The 16,909-nt window shown below is 29.5% G+C and overlaps 1 protein-coding gene across 1 annotated transcript; it reads left to right on the top strand.

Annotated features, from left to right (window-relative positions):
• The first annotated feature begins 4,250 nt into the window (after positions 1–4,250).
• LOC132742049 (protein disulfide isomerase CRELD2-like) lies at positions 4,251–11,321 on the top strand. Its single transcript, XM_060730331.1, has 9 exons — positions 4,251–4,326; positions 4,861–4,918; positions 5,582–5,716; positions 6,217–6,336; positions 6,772–6,909; positions 7,561–7,680; positions 9,843–9,989; positions 10,730–10,829; positions 11,037–11,321. Exons 1-8 carry the CDS (start codon positions 4,324–4,326, stop codon positions 10,804–10,806), a joined length of 798 nt encoding a protein of 265 aa, XP_060586314.1. The 5' UTR covers positions 4,251–4,323; the 3' UTR covers positions 10,807–10,829; positions 11,037–11,321.
• The last annotated feature ends 5,588 nt before the right edge of the window (positions 11,322–16,909 follow it).

A 16,909-nucleotide genomic window follows, 5' to 3' on the forward strand; every position in this document is an offset into this window, starting at 1 on the left:
AGTAAGGCAGAATAATATAATAGTTCTATGGCCGAAAAGAGAACCGCTGAAAGTAAGCGAGCCAATAATATGTTTAATTGTATATCAAACTGAAAGAATCATAATCATTTATAAAAATGACGGTCTGACTTTTAATAATGTTTCGTCGAAATATATTTAAATACGATAACGTACACATTATATTATGCATTTTCTTATTTGGTGTAGCTGATGTATTTGCCAAACTACTCGTCTCATATTACACTTCAGTTAGTAGATTTAATTTGACTGAAACCATATTTACGAGCTTACGCCGAATTCGTGGATGATCCACCTTAGCAACGCTGATTATCCCATGCAATTTATCTGATTCTTTAAATGTTTAACTGAATATGAAGAAAAACAATGTTTTCAATTCCTTCATGTACTTTGACCAAGACGAATAATTTAGAACGAATTGCAATGATGGTTAAAGTACATTGAATAACCAATCGTGATTTAGAATTAAATATTTCGGTCCGTTTAATAACCATGTAACTCGTTTTGGCCATCAAGTTGCACAAATTCATCGTTTATTTTGGGTTATTTGCACATTCCTGCGTTGCTGGATATACACGGTGCAAATGCAACTGGATATTATCATTTGAATAATTTGTAAGAAAAAAGTATTCACATTCACACTGTTGATTAGATTTTTGCATTTTATATATTTTTTTGAATGATCATTGCATTGCAAAATTGATCTCGTACAATTAATCATGTTGATCTTTTTAATACGTTTATACAGGAAAAGTGATATCAAAGCTCTAGGGGGTGAAATCAAGGCTGGCAATTTCAACGGATTGCTTAATACTGTCTCAAAATAAATCTGGCCATGTCACATTTAACAGATTGATCAAATTAAGAAAAAAGAGATGATTTCAAATCTGTTACCCTGTCACATGACATCAGATATCGAAAGGAAATTGAGATAAACAATATAACATAAGTAAGCTTTTCGATCGTGTGACTTGTTTTCATGACTTCATATAACAGTCAGTCCATGATTCCCGGTTAGTTTTAGCCTTAATAATATAAATCTTATGTACGAATTTCAGAAGAATTTTTATTAAATGTGATTGAATCGCAAAAAGAACATTCAAAATGTAGCTATGAAATTATCAAAGATCTGAAAAGGACAACGATAGGATAATAGACCAATAAACAGAACCGTAGTTTTGATTTGTTTAAAACAGCTAAAACAAATGATTACAAATCTTCAATGACTGTTTGCATTTAAAACATGTTTACATATCATCATAGTGATGATACGATGTAAATCTAAATATATCACTCACAAACGCTTGTCTCAAAGTCCAAATCTTTCAATTTAAGCTATAAAATGATTAAAATTACATTTTGCACATTTTAATCTTAGAGACGATCTTCAATAAATTGTATTAATTATTGTGCTGTCGGTATTAACATTAGTTATAGGAATTCTTCAAAGACTTTCAAATCGAACTTATAAACATTTTATAGCTACACTGAATATATGGAATAAAAAGGCATTCGCGTAGGTCTTAATCAAAACTAATCAAAACAATTAATTTCATTTAAGTGGTTTATCGGGCTTGATTTAAACGATTAAACATTAACTTATTTAAATATAAGAAGCTCTTAATATGCAGTTGCTACGGAATACCTCTTTTCCGATAGAAGAAAATTAAGTTATCTATAACTTTAAGGATTATTTTTTGAAAAATGTTGATGACATGTACTTTGTAACCCTCTGCGAGATAAAGCATTGAACATGTTTATGATACTAGTATGTATTTATAGAATCAAAAAATCGCCAAAGACTTATCTTTAACATTTGCTAATTTAACAATTTAAAAATTACTTTTATAAAATTTGAAAAAAAAATTGAAATCACCAAGGAAAACAAGGTTTCCTAAATGAAACTTAACATTGTCCAATAGCAAAAGAATCAAATGGGCATCATAGGGGAGGGGGCAGTTAAACTGGGAGAAGAAAAGGTCAATTATTAACTAAAATGGAGTGAAGGTTTGATTATAAGCATAGGTATTTATAGGGAAAAAAGAATGTATTCTTATGATGTTTGCTCTTTTTTAACTTTTGTTTTATGACACGGTGACCGTGAAATATGTAAAATGAGAACAACATTTTAGTTATTAATCTGAAGTCTTGATTGAATAATTTAATAAAAGACTATCAAAATTTTGCAACAGATACACTGTCCGGTAAAATTAGATTTAGCCTTTCGCAAAAATTAATATTGTAGTAAAAAATACTTTTATAGCAACAATGATTACTTTTAACATGTATATACAATTTTGAATATGTACTTACTTTTACAGTTCATTTAGTCATTAAATGTTCAATTTTAATGTGCATGCAATCCATCCACAGGTTGCCATTCTGATCTCACTTTATCAGTGATTATAAGCATGATTATAGTTTTTGGATTTCAGTGAATAGGGGTTTGTTTGACATTAGATTAAAGCACATTTAAGCCTAGATAAATGAACAACCTTTGGGATGAACACAATAGCATTACGTATAGGTCGTATTAATATTTTTCTGGACTGATTCGAAAATGACAACGTTTTCTCTATTATCTAAATTTTAACGATCAAACAAAAGTGTGGCATGATTTAATGTATGGTAAGATGGAGTTTCTCGAAAGAATGTTATTCGTTGTTCTACGTAACGATTACATTTAATAAAGAAATGATTGACATTTTCAAGCACAATATCATCTTGACCAAAAGAATCTTCAAGCAAATTGTTCTTATATCAATCATTATCTATTTACTTCAATTATGTCTTTATAGTGTATGCAATATAGATAGGTATATATGGACATGGAGAAAAAACAATTGGTTCTTGAAGTCTAGATTTAAACATGTTGAGTGTTGAAGAGTTTCGTACATCGGAGTCAAGGGTATTCCATAATTCTAAGGTGGTTGGTAAAAACGATGTATTGTATTATTGAATTGCCTTACTGGTATCTGTGTAACATTAGAAACCGTTAATAGGTTCATTTTGAAACAAAACAATTCTCATTTCCCTTTTGAGATGACTTGATAGTGTTGTGTGGACGTATTTCTGCCTTCCAAAAAGACTTTAACAGAGAGCTAGCCGCTTTCTATATTTTGTTGATAAGGTATCAACGGCATCTGACCCGTCACCAAGTCTAACCAATATAAAAAGCACAATTATAAATTAGCTTCCATCCCACTATTAATTGACTCGATTGGTGCGTATCTGTCCAGTCACAGTATTAAACGACAACTGGTATGGACGTTATGAAATGACCGTGTCCTAACGATGTTCCATAATGATTATTACAAATACAGTCAAGGCAAATTGAAGAGACCAACTTTGGGAATGAAGAAAAATGTCACATATATCAAGGAGTCTCTTAAAGTGTTCTCCAACCAGCCGTAAACCATTTGTTTATGAATATACATTTATTATAGCTAAGTACACACTTATTCCAATGAAACATGGACATGATATGTAGACCCCTTTTTAAGATGAGACAGATAATTGATTATATCTTATTTCTTAAATTGCATTTAAAAACAGTATAGTAAAATGTAGAACATTTGCGTAGGTCATGTAAGGGTTCTTTGATTCAGATAGTACAATATTATCAGTTGGCGCTTCATCACTTTTACTGGCAACCAGCATGTTGTGCTAGGCTCACTATTACTGTCATATAATTGAGTATGTTCCCGGACATGAGCTTGAGAAGGGATACATGTAATTGCATTTTAAATTTATGAACTCACAGTCACTATTACAGAAAAAAGTAACCATGAAATGTGTTAAATAAGAACAAACGTTATAATTCCATATTGAATCAAAATAAATCTAAATCGATATTGGCAACAATTAAATAATTTTTGCAAGAACGCACAGCCACTTTTTGTTATTTCGCTTACGGCATACTGATTTACATTTAAAGCTACATGCTTCCAGATGAGTAAAACTCTAAAATTCTAACCTCGGACTTAATTTGTGTCTTTTATTAGATTCAATATCATCAACATACAATTTCGTATATTAAGATAGTAAAATCATTAGAAAATCGAACCACAAACGTTTTTTATTATGACCAAGAGCAATATTTAATGAGATAGAAATAAAGAATTTACGAACTCGCTCTATCGAACGTGTTTATACATGCGTCAAGCACCGGTTAAATTATTGCAAAAATAGATTGTTATCTTCGTATTAACAATATAGCTCACGTGACAAATTTGCACAAAGTATATGTTAAGGTAACCACGCACAATTTGTCATATTCAATCCAGTGGCTGAGGAAGTACAATCATGGCAAGTACCTGTTCATTACTTTGTAATAATTCGTATTCCTCAAAACTTCTTTTGCTTCATAAATTTTATTTCCTTGTATGCCGTAATCTCACAAAAACATTTTAACTCCTCAAAAAATTAAAATGTTTTTTTGAAATATTTCATTAAAAAAAAATTAACAATCGATTGTTTAAATATGTCAAACATTAACTAAAATAAAAGTGGATTTTCTGAATGATTATATAAAGAATCTTTTACTACGAACAATTTTACAATTTAGAAGCATCCCTTTGAGTTTTTTTGCGAAAAATGTCATTTATATTTTAAAAAAATTATAAGATAGAACACATTTTATTATAACAATTATAGTGAAAATAGTATGAATATTGTTAATATATTCTCTTCCTCCTATAACATTTCAATTTAATAAAAAGAAAACATCTTCTGTGTATAGGAAATGTCAGGAAAAAAAATTGGCAATGTAAAACGCTGGTGTATAGACAGAAACGGTTTATTTTGTCTTCTGTGAAATACATTTTATTTTTTATGTATCAGGAATGTTCATGCCTAACAATAATAGTTGGAATAGTGTTACTACATATTTCAAAAGCAGGTATGTAAAATTCTTATTGTAAATGATTAATTAGATATTTGATAAATTACATATCACACTTAATACGATTGTAAGCTTTAAAATCCGCCCGTATTGAGTATTTTTAACAACTTCCTGTATGGTATATCACATGTAAAGATAACAAAATTATTTTATACTGCAAAAGCATTTCCTATTTTTAGTTTAAAAAAAGAAATGAAGCAATAACAATTAAACCATGTCGTGCAGTAATGTATTTTTTTTTATAAAATACTGTACTTTTGTAGCGTCGATATTCATTGTAAAGTGATGATAATAGCATCTATAAATTTCGCAACAATTATGAGTTATTTTAATCGTTGTTTGATATAACAGAAAATAATGATTTAGTATTATATATCAGTTAGATAATCTTTTCACAGGCTTAGTGACCCTGTAAACGGGCTTACAACTATATAATGAAGATAAAAGCTAAATAAATAAAAGTTTACATAGTATCTGCATATTGAGACGAGTTTTTGAATTTGAGAATTACGTTTTACAATCTTGTGATTGAAAATAGATGTTTATCACACATATTCTTATTCTCTACTCTATACTGCCATAGAAAACAGCTGATAAATTTGTAGCTTGATTCTTTGTTTTATATGATACATATGAGCTACGTGTGACTTACATTTTAAGCTCTACCTACCGGATGTTCAGGTGGAACTCAGACTTGCCCCGCCAACTCTGCTTGTACTGCAGATGGGACAGATACTTGTGTTTGTAACGACGGTTTTAAGCTTAACTCCGCACAAGATGGATGTGAGGCAAAAGGTTTGTGTTCGTGCATTAATTAAGTTTATATGTCTATAAAATTGAATCTATCACGTTTTGAAAAGTAAACAAAGCTGTCCTACGCGGCTGCCCAACGGGGGATCATTATTTTTGAATGTTTCGAGAAGGAATATCTTATCCGAATGACTTTAAAAAAACTAGTTAAGAAATACAAGTCACTTACTTAATAGTATAAAAACATTCGAAGCAAATCCAACAATTTCTAAGATAAAATGCGTAACTAAATTCATAGTGACTTAATAAGGTACATAACCTACACGGAATATTGATATGAAATGCTATATGATATCAGATTGTACAATTCTTTATCTTTATTAATTAATCGTCACGTCAGTATTTGCTTTAGATTTATATTAGTTAACCACACTATTTATATACTCCAAAACAAACTTCATAGATTTAAGTACCGTAAGACACTACTTGGAATATGATTGTATCACAAAATATACTGCTACAAATTATTACATACCTTTTTTCAGTATTAGGTGATGTTTGTGATTCAACAAACGGCTGCACAGGTTTATCGAATATCGCTTGTACAAATAGCAAATGCGAATGTGCTGCCGGATATGCAAACAAGAATTCTGTTTGTACCAAAGGTAACATCAAATCAATAATAAAAAATCGACTTTAGGTGAATAGTTTTAATAGCGTTCATTGTTTCTTCGGCACGCGAACATACGAAGATATTCAAAAGTCATGGAAACTACTTTAGATAAGATAAGCTAATTTTAGCAAATCGTTCAAAGTACACTTTAAGTTGAAAGACATTTAAATTCAAAATTTCAATGGCATGCATAAATATTTTTAAGTGTTTAACGTCAAGATTTTAATCAAATGTTTTGAGAAAGTTATAGTCAGACTAACCATACTGATTTAAACCGAAATATTGCTAAATTTAACGTTAATTGTCCAAAGTATTTCAGCTATAGACTTGAAACGTCATAGGATGATAGATCTCACGAGCACCACACAAATATGGATATATATCTTAAACGATTTAAATCAAATGTATTTTTTAATTATATTAATAGTAAGAGTGTCCGAAGTTGTATGTAAAGCTGCAGGAACTGAATGTGATAGCATTGATCATGCTGGCTGCGAAATTCAGAAATGTAAATGCAACACTGGCTACATTGAAGACACGAAGGACGGAAGCACATGTGTAAAGAGTATGGTGAAATTAATACACAACTACAATTACATGTTCTAACATTGTTAATAAGTACATTTGTTTGTATTTTATTTACTGAATTCCATGAAGATTGTCAACAAGGCGTGCAATAATTAAAGTTGGTATTCGCTTAGTATTATTCCAAGATAAATATTTTTTGTAAGGAACTGACGTGTCATCGAAATATTGTTCATTTGAAAAAGAGGGGTATAAATGCTAAAGTATTTGGACATCAAGAAAGACAAATATATATTTTTATACACAAACTGTTTTGCTCCAAAATATTTGGGGAAAAATCAGGCGAGGACCTGAAAAGATGCGCATCTATATCTATTAGGTGAATAGTTTTATTAGCATGCAAGTTTTTCGGCACGCCAACGGACAAAAAGATTTGAAAATCATAGATAATTTCAGCAAATCATTCACAATTTAATTGCAATTTAATAAACACTTTAAGGCAATATTGCAATGACATGTAGCAATATTATAAGTGTATAAAGTCGAAATTATTAATCATATATTTTGTGAAGGAATAATTCAGACCTATCATACTGATTTAAACCTTTATCTGTATACGTTTTCTTTTAAAAATGTCAACCTTAACTTCTGCAATAAATTTTGTCTCGACTTTATTATCTTATACTTGCAGTTATTGGAGGATCATGTCAAGGAACTGCTGCATGTCCTGGTGACCAAAATACAATTTGCAAAAATTCATTATGTGTGTGTACCGATGATTATGTAGAAAAAGCCAACGTCTGCAAAAAACGTAATTATGTTTTATTTCATTGCATTGTCATGTATTTAGAACTTGTCTATTGACGCATTGTTTTCAAAGAATGTGCAGTGATTTGTCGAACTAAATTACATCAAAAAGACGGTTTTACGAATTTACGCATGTATTACTACAGTCAATGTTTACTTTATTTTGTACATGTGGTCATATTGTGAATAATTATCTTACATAAAAGAATTGCAGATGACATGCGTCAGAATGGACATGCATTACATGTGAAAATTAATTTCATGTTTCTGTATGAAGAAACTACGATCAAAACTACGGTCGGTGTTACTTTGTCGAATGTACTTATTCGGGATATTCTTTAGAATAATCTACGTACACATAAGGCAATGAAAGAAGAAAAGGGGGGTTTTATATATAAAATTTATAGGGTATATCTTCAGTGTCCTTCTTTTGTCCCGGCTATGACTCGAAATGTTTAAGAAAAATCAGCTTGAAAAATGTATGGGTGAATAACTTTCATACAAACTATTATTGATTTATTATTTCTATTTTGTGTGTATCTAAATGTCAGTGTTTGCAATTGGAATCGTTTTGTGATAACTGTTCTCTTGTTCGGGGGGATCACCTTTGGTACGATTTCAAGATATTAAAAAATCAAACAAGCAAGTCAAGTAATGTTGGATGCAAGGATTGAAATGTAGATGCATTGACTAAAGAATAAACATTATTGAATATAAATAAATATTATTAAATAGTCTGCCCTTTTTAGTCCCCTACTGGTTTAACCTAAGAGGAGTTTAGGTTTTCCCTCCTTCCAGCTTTCCGTCCTTCGGTCCGTCCACCAAACTGGATCCCGTGATAGGGCAAAGAGTACTGAAAATATGTTTTTTTGAAACTTCAGGGTCAATTTATTGAATTTTGTTGACTTTTACTCTGTTTAAAACTTTTTTTATTTATTAACAAAAATTGAAACATAAGCTATATATATTCATCCTGAGAAAATTGGATTATTTGATTATTTGTTGTACATGTATTTGATAATTTCGTTACTAGGCAGGGAAACTTAACACATAAACAAACTAAAATTAAAGTTCATTCATGTCTTCCACAATAGCATATTGGAAAGACGTCTGATTTGGTTGCAATACTAATAATATAATATTTGCTTATATAAAAACGTTTTGCTTTACATTTATTATTGGCATATGAAATGGTTTCACTTTTTTTTCTTAAATACCTTAAAATTCTCCTAAAATTTTGCAGAACGTTGAACTGACCTTGAGTTTTAAGACTCTTTATCTGCTATGATCAAGTTACGGAACTATACTGTCAAATATCTGTTATTATGATAAAAATTCATATATCTTTTATTACGATAAAAAAAACACATTAAAAACAATCAATGTGATAAATTCTTGGCGAAACAACTCTTTGACCCAACCGACATGTTGGATGATTTAAATGTGACCTTTAGCTTTAAGGTTAAATTATTAAATTTTGATTTTTAATCAAACAATTTTTATTTATTTATGGATTTTATCTATACTTAGACAGAAGCCAAACAGTTCCCCTGTCTTGCAATGGCTCTTGTAAGAAATTTAAATTTATTGGAATATTTTTGAAGCCAATAGAGATAATACCATGTCATGTATATTGACTGGAAAATTGACAGATAATCTTTGTTAATATAAATGGTATCTACTTTTTACTTGGGATAATTATTCTTTGTTACACTCACACCAGTGTTTATAAGTCTAACATCTTTCTTTCTAAGAGTCATCTACTCTTAAGTTTTAGTATTTGCTTTTAAAAATGTTATATTCTGGTAACAGCCAAGAATGTGTCATGTTTGTCTGTCAGTCCGTCTGTTCGTCCGTAAAAACATGTTTCCTGAGGTCACTTTTAAAAAGCTTGGAACTTTGGAAATTTATTTAAAATAGAGAAAAGTTAAAACAATAGTTATACATATTCAGCCTGAGAAAATTGGATCTTTTAATTATTTGTTGTATAAACATAATTTCGTTACTAGGCAGGGAATCTGGAAACTTAACAATTACTATGGTACAGACAAACTAAGATTTAAGTTCATTCATGTCTTCCACAATGATATAATTGAAATACTTCTGTTTTGCTTGCAATAATAATACTATAATATTTGCTTCATTTAAAACGTTTTGCTTTTTAAGGGGTAGATAGAACAATATGCTCTGTAAAAGGAACTGAATGCAGCTCTACAGATAATGCTGACTGCGACACCACAGCGCTTAAGTGTAAATGCAATGACGGATTCAAAATGAATGCTGACACGTGCATAGCCGCAGAAAAAAACGCAGGTATGAAAAGTTATATGCACTTTTCAATTGTAAATAAACGTGTAATGGCCATCTGTGTCTCATCACTATATATACAAATGCATCTTGTTGATTATGTAAGTGATCATTTGTAAACAAAAAAACGCATGTTTGTTATTTTCAATTGACATCATGGAAGTAGTATTATAAACAAATTTGTGTATGCAAAGAGTGACAAAGCATGATAGCACATTTTGTGTTCATTCGTTAACTTATAATGGCGATATGTTCAATAAATATATTCACAAACTCCTTAGTAAATACAATCAACATTATGTATTTTAATTTATTATAATTGACAGAGAATCACTGGCATGTTTTAATTGTCAAATTTGTTAAAACAGGAATGAAAATGATTCAAAAGCAATATTATAATATAATCATTTGAATTTTATTGAGAATGAGGGTTTGTTTCTTTTTGAAATTCACAAATTGTTTAATTGAGACTTTTGCTCTTGTCATTATGATTTTTAAATATGGAAAAATGATAGTCTGGAAAATGTTTTCATTGCTTTGCGAAAACGTTACTAAACGCCGCGAAGATTTTTTATTGTGCGTACAGACTAAAGTTATCATCTACAGTACCAATCAGGATGATTTTTTTTTGGATAAAACGTAGGATATGCATTGGATAATGAGAAAGGGAAAACAACTTAAGTGGGGCGATTTTGTTTTCATTATTGTTTTTGGTGATGTTTATTTGTTTCAAACACTTTTTAAAGGTGTGTCAGCAACTTTGGCATTTATCGTGCTTGCACTACTTCCGGTTATCCTGTCAATAAAGGAGGCGATTATGTAAACTTGCCAATCAAAAGTTTGCAGGTAAATATGCAGTAATAATGAATAATTAAAGGTGCTAAAAGAGCATTGCCTTCATTGAATTATTGACATTTTCCTATTTTTTTCAATACCATGCATAACAAACTTAAAATAATAACATGATTAAGCTTCCTATCCTATTGCATGACTTGCAGTGCAGTTTTGTTGTTATTGTTAGCGGTTAAACCATTCATTTCTTGTTCGTTTCAGGTATATGAACGGTTTGAATATTGGTGTGACTGCTTGTTCGCTACAGGTATATGAACGGTTTGATCATTGGTGTGACTGTTTGAATTGTTATATATTGTCTGCAAACTTCATTCATATTTTGTTTTCCTTTTCAAAAGACTGTTTAAGACGAGTGTGTATTTTGGAGGAATATTAATATTTTATTTAAATTTGAACTTTAAGCAAAAAGGTAGTGAAATAATTTTTCACTTGATACTTAATTATTATGTCAATGATGTTTTAATGTTAAATAAAATCTAATACGTGTATCATTTGCTTGTCTAAATCTAAGATTTCCTGTGATGGATGAAGTTTATAAAACATACTTGACTTATGAAAATACAGGAGATATGATGAGATTTGGCAAGAGATAAAATTACTCCTTCTAATTACACATTAGGTGTTTGTAGAATAGAAATAAATTTCATATAAAAATAAAAAATTGTATTGGTTATATGTCAAATTATTATTTCCAAAGTGTTTATATTTACAATGGGCACGTGAGTTTTTCAAACAATGATAATAAACAATAAATGAAAAAGAAATGCAACACATTAGTTGCATTCTGTTTGTTGGCCTATTATGTTCCTTTCAACAGAGACTTTTACTTTGTTTTCAAACGTGTATCATATCACGTGATTGTAATGGAGTAACACGGGGACTTATGACACAAATCATTTATTAAATACTTTAGTTTAAAACTCAATGAAAAGAAAGAAAAGTTTGTCATGTTGTTCTTTTATCGTTTTATTTATAGACCTTATCATCTTAGATAAACACTCTAAATAACATCTTAAAGTATTATTGGATATAAAAACGTGGTTGATTGAGATGTTAAGTGACACTTTGTAAATAAACTGTACGCCGTTTACCTATAAATCAGACAATCATTGTTCTGCAGACTTAATGAGATTTTAATAGGCTCATGTACAAAGCAATCAAAGCAGCCTTACAAGTGTATACTCTTATACTGTATATGTTAAACAGGCTTCAGTAAATATTCTGAAGTGTTATTGTCCCATATTTAACTTCCTTACGTTTTCAAAGACGTTCATGTTTATAAAATGTCAATTAATTGTTAGACTTAAAAGGTATCTCAAGATTATAAATTACTGACAGCTATCAATATATCAGTCTATATGTTTTTGTTCAGACTTAAACGTATTTTGTACAGCCAAAATCATTATATTTAGGATGACATAAAAAAAATTCAATTACCTTATGTAATAATAAATTCGGTAAAATTGAAAATGTAACTGGTTTGATTTGATTGTGCTTGCTTTTAAGTTAAACCATTTAACATACAAATTAACTCAAAAGAAAGACAAATTTATGATGGTAACCAACGATAGTTCATTCTTAAAACTGGATGCTAAGGTTTCTGTACAGCTTTGTGTTTATGAAGAGATCAGTTGATGGTTCTAGCTCTAAAGACAAAATTGACATTGGAAGTGAAACAGGATTGATTGTATACAATAAATCTGTTGAGTCCGTTCAACTAACTAATGCAACATGTACATGTACTTACAAGTCTAATTGGTTTAAACAAATCATCAGTCATCGACATATATACATATTTAAGTGAGTATGATAAAGATTAAGGGCAGTTTTATAAGTGTAACGTACTAAGTTCACGGGTAAATATACATTTGCAGAATTACCACTATCATTCGTATATATATTTTGCCATTCCTCAAGTTTATAAGTTTCGTATTTGCATTTTAATTGAAAAAACTTCTCGGGAATCACAATATTTGTTTAGCTCACGAATAAATGTGTCGAGAAGTGCATACTTGTTTTTAGAGTCCATTACCACAGGTCCAAAAGTCTTTTAAAGTTTACTTTAACTGCAACAATTGGTGGCCAATTGGTACCGAATCGATGTAGTGCTAGTGAAAAATTTTCAGTATTACGTCACTGGTGTTACATGTAGATTGCCCCAAGGAATGTTAGTATACATGTATAGAGCGGAATATTAATACTTAGTAGGCCTATACGTGTTCATTTTGTACTTGGTATGATCTAAATTAACGTTTGCTAACGTTACGAGATGTATGCCGAAAATCATTAAATAAACGGGAATGTATTAGTTTCGTTTTCACGAAAATGCAAATTGAAAAATCAGTTGAACTTTTACTTGTGTTTCTCATTGATATGTGACAGATCCTATTTAATATTTAAAAGATAGGTTTTAGATTACATTAACTAAAAGGTTATTTAAAGAGATATTGATAGTCAAAATAAAACCATTCAATACTTTAAGAATTTGACCTTGTTTACTTTATAACTTGCTTTTGTAATTTGTAGTTATAATTCAAACAAATTTTACTACCTATTATTGTCGATTTTCAAGATTGCTCACTGATGCACACGGTACGTTTACAAATGATTTTTTTTGTCGATAGTTGTAATTCAAATTATTATTATTACTGATAATTGTCGACTTTAAGGGTTGAACGCTGATGCACAAGGTACATTAACAGGTGATATTCTGTTTAAACGTTGTGTCGGTAGAGGTTGTGACTATTTACTAAACACAAGTCGATTCTAGTTACCTTTATTTATTTAACATATCCAAATTCTATACAGTCATTAGTCCCAAACCATTGTGATCAAGGGGTTGAGATTAATGAATACAAATGTGTCGTCATATGGACATGGATATTACAAAAGTTATACTAATTTGTTTCGAGTCGATTTGTTAATCAGAAGTTTCTATATATATTACCCAATAGTTTGAGTTTGAATATAATTGAATTTATAATCGTATATGCATATATACCCGTAACAGAAGGGTTGTATTATGTTGGTGTTAGCTATTCTGAAATATTTTCATTATATATTCAAAAGTATCAATGATTATATAGGCCTGATTCTCGTGTATGTTTCTCGCTTTTATATAAAGCGATTATTTCAAACAGTTGTTAGTTATGTTAGCAACAGTAAAGATTATGCAGACTGTTTAAAATGTACAAAAGTATATTTGTATAGAGAATAACAGTGTTGTTAAGCACACGTGTTCCCGTCTTTTTACCCGAACCCGTTTTATTTCGTATGAGCTGCAAAACACGTTTGCTTTTATTACAGAAACTGCATCCTATTTATGTAAAAACGCAAATTTAGTCAGTACAATGCACATTTATTTTTACTATAATGAAGCATTTAATGTATTTAGATAACTTAAGACATATATTTGATACCTATTGCTTTAATCGATATTGATAAAAACAAAAAAGTTTTGTCCTTTTATTTTGTCTTTTTCTTCGTAGCACGTGTTTACTTTTATCTTTATTCTTCAATCATATTTGGCGCGCTGTGTGTATGTATGTTGAAGATACCACCTAAAGAATTCAGAAGGATCACTTATTTTTTCACTGGAGGATTTTTCTTTTGAAATGAATAAAATATTCTTTGATCATGTCATGTAAATAAATATATTATCCCTCAATATTTTGTTTTTGTTACCTCCTTCTTTTTGATACTCAATTTAAATTGGCATTCCAAAAGAACTGTTGGATTAATAAATTACTAATTAAAATGTTAAGTGACATTTCTTTGCTTATGCAGTATGTCGTTTGCTTTCATTGTTCAAATACGATATTTCTTTCATACACACATTTGCAAATGCAACTAAACAATCTTATAATTGAACAATCTAATGTTTTATTGCATAACGGCTTCAGTAACCATTTATAAGCATAATTGTCTAATAAGTTATCAGTTGGCTTCATCTAATAAGTTTATGTTTATCAGAGAAGATGCCATTTTTAAAAAAATTAAATGGTATTAAAAAATTAAAAATGCTTTAATGCAAAAATGTATACATTAATACAATTGATTGATTCGGACTTTTTACTTTGAACAATTTGATTCTGGTTGACTGGTTGCTATAGTTTTTTTATTGAGCATTTTATGTAAAATCTGCAATAAACTCAAAATGTCATGAACTGAAGCTGTTGATGTTGAGCCATTGAAACGTATAAATTAAGTCGTGATGAACATCAATTGATGAACTTGACAACAGGTATCTACAAGAACAACATTAAAACGTATTATCATTCTGTCACTAAAAAGCAATGAAAAAATAAATAAAGAAAACAATAATAAAAATTCACGCGATAATAGGCACTATTAAAATGTATTCAATATTTTTTTTTTTAAACTCGATCTTACAGACTCCACTATATTTTCACATTATAATGTGTCAGTCGACAAGTAACTGGCACTTTCAAGTACCGTTCATAAATAGGGTCAATCGAACCACGCCTGCAACTTATTCAATTTTGCCGTGTTGGGCTTTCTTTAGGAATTCTGTTTTCTCTATATTTTAAAGTAATATAAACCATGACTTGTGTACTTTGTTAAAATTTATGAATTAGAATGAATGATCATTAATCATACTAGCACTGTTCCTAAATAACATCATTTGAAATGATGTAAAGATAGCAGTTAAAATAATTAATATGGGACCTAAAACTCTTCTTAACAAAACCAAATTATAAATATTAAAGATTCTGTTAAAGCAAGAGAAGTGAAATCCTCCTATCACCAGCCTGGTCACAATTGAACAGCAAAGTGTGGAATAGTGTACATTTAAAACATACGAATTTATAAATATCGACAGAATGTAGTCATACGACGTTGAGCTTCTATTTGAGCTATTTTACCCGTAAAGGAAAAGCCCCAAACGAGAAAATAAAAAAAATAATATGTTTAATATTATCATCACCAAATAAAAAACAATAAAGTAAGATTTATATAATTTACTGCTACCACATGAAATTATTATATACAACATTATGCAGCTTAAATAATATAGAGGAACTCGTCAACATCACTTTTCGTGTAAATTCCATATTTCTATTGTTTACGTCAATGACATCATTTCTTATAATGTATATTAATTTTCATTGACCAAGTGTTAAGAAATAAAAAGGTTTAATATATGATTTCATTTATTAATGTAAGATGTTTGTATGAAAATAAAAACGTATTTGATTTACCTTTTCACCATAAGTTATACGAAATAGTATATTGAAACATGTTCGAATATGTACATATAGAATCTTAAATGTCAAAGCATATCATTAATATTTGATCTTTAACTTTGGAAGAATTTCCATCAAATTGATTCAACCAAACACATGATGTTCGAGAAATGAAATAAGGAATGCTTTCGTGTATATCATAATATTTTCTAAAATTATTTCCCTGATACGAATTTAATTTTTTTCCATTTTATTATTTATGATAATAAAATCTCTGCTCAATTAAAAAACAGACTATTTTGTTGGTCATAATTATACTGAAATGAAAAAAACAGATTTATTCCATTAGTCAATTTTGAATAAATAAACGATCATTACTTTCACAAACTAAGATGTATGCTAGGGTTTTATGGATAGCAGAAGCCTGTACTGCAATCAATCTATATTACAAATGCAATTAGTTATAAAATTTATGACAATATAATCTGTAACAGTCAAACAACTTTCCTAAAACAACCTTGACGTTGAGCTTGCGAAAATTAAATAGTTTTTGAGAGAACAAATATTTACTTAAAATCTATTATTTAGCCCATTAATTCTTATAAAGTGTTTCCGTGCCTTAAGAAAGATTATTATATAACACTATTTTTTCGTTATCTTGTCGATATGTCATTCTTACAGATCCCTTAGAAAGATACAAGGTACAAAATATTGCTCGTTTATCAGTTAAATGCCCAGTTTGCTTAGCGGTTGTTCAAACATTTTTTTTAAAACTATTCTTTTTTTCTTCTTTCCGATTGCCTTTTTTATTTTCGTTTCTTTTTTTCGGTATGAAACAATATGTTTGCATTATTCTATATTTTAATT

Source organism: Ruditapes philippinarum, unplaced genomic scaffold (genome assembly GCF_026571515.1).
Source record: "Ruditapes philippinarum isolate M1 unplaced genomic scaffold, ASM2657151v2 ctg9738_1_1_1_1, whole genome shotgun sequence".
Classification (NCBI taxonomy): Eukaryota; Metazoa; Mollusca; class Bivalvia; order Venerida; family Veneridae; genus Ruditapes; species Ruditapes philippinarum.

Bases quoted from the DNA above. Each gene is read 5' to 3' on its own strand.
- LOC132742049 (XM_060730331.1), top strand. The intron at 5,717-6,216 runs GTTTGTGTTCGT...ACCTTTTTTCAG, and splicing joins AGATGGATGTGAGGCAAAAG to TATTAGGTGATGTTTGTGAT. The intron at 6,337-6,771 runs GTAACATCAAAT...TTATATTAATAG, and splicing joins GAATTCTGTTTGTACCAAAG to TAAGAGTGTCCGAAGTTGTA.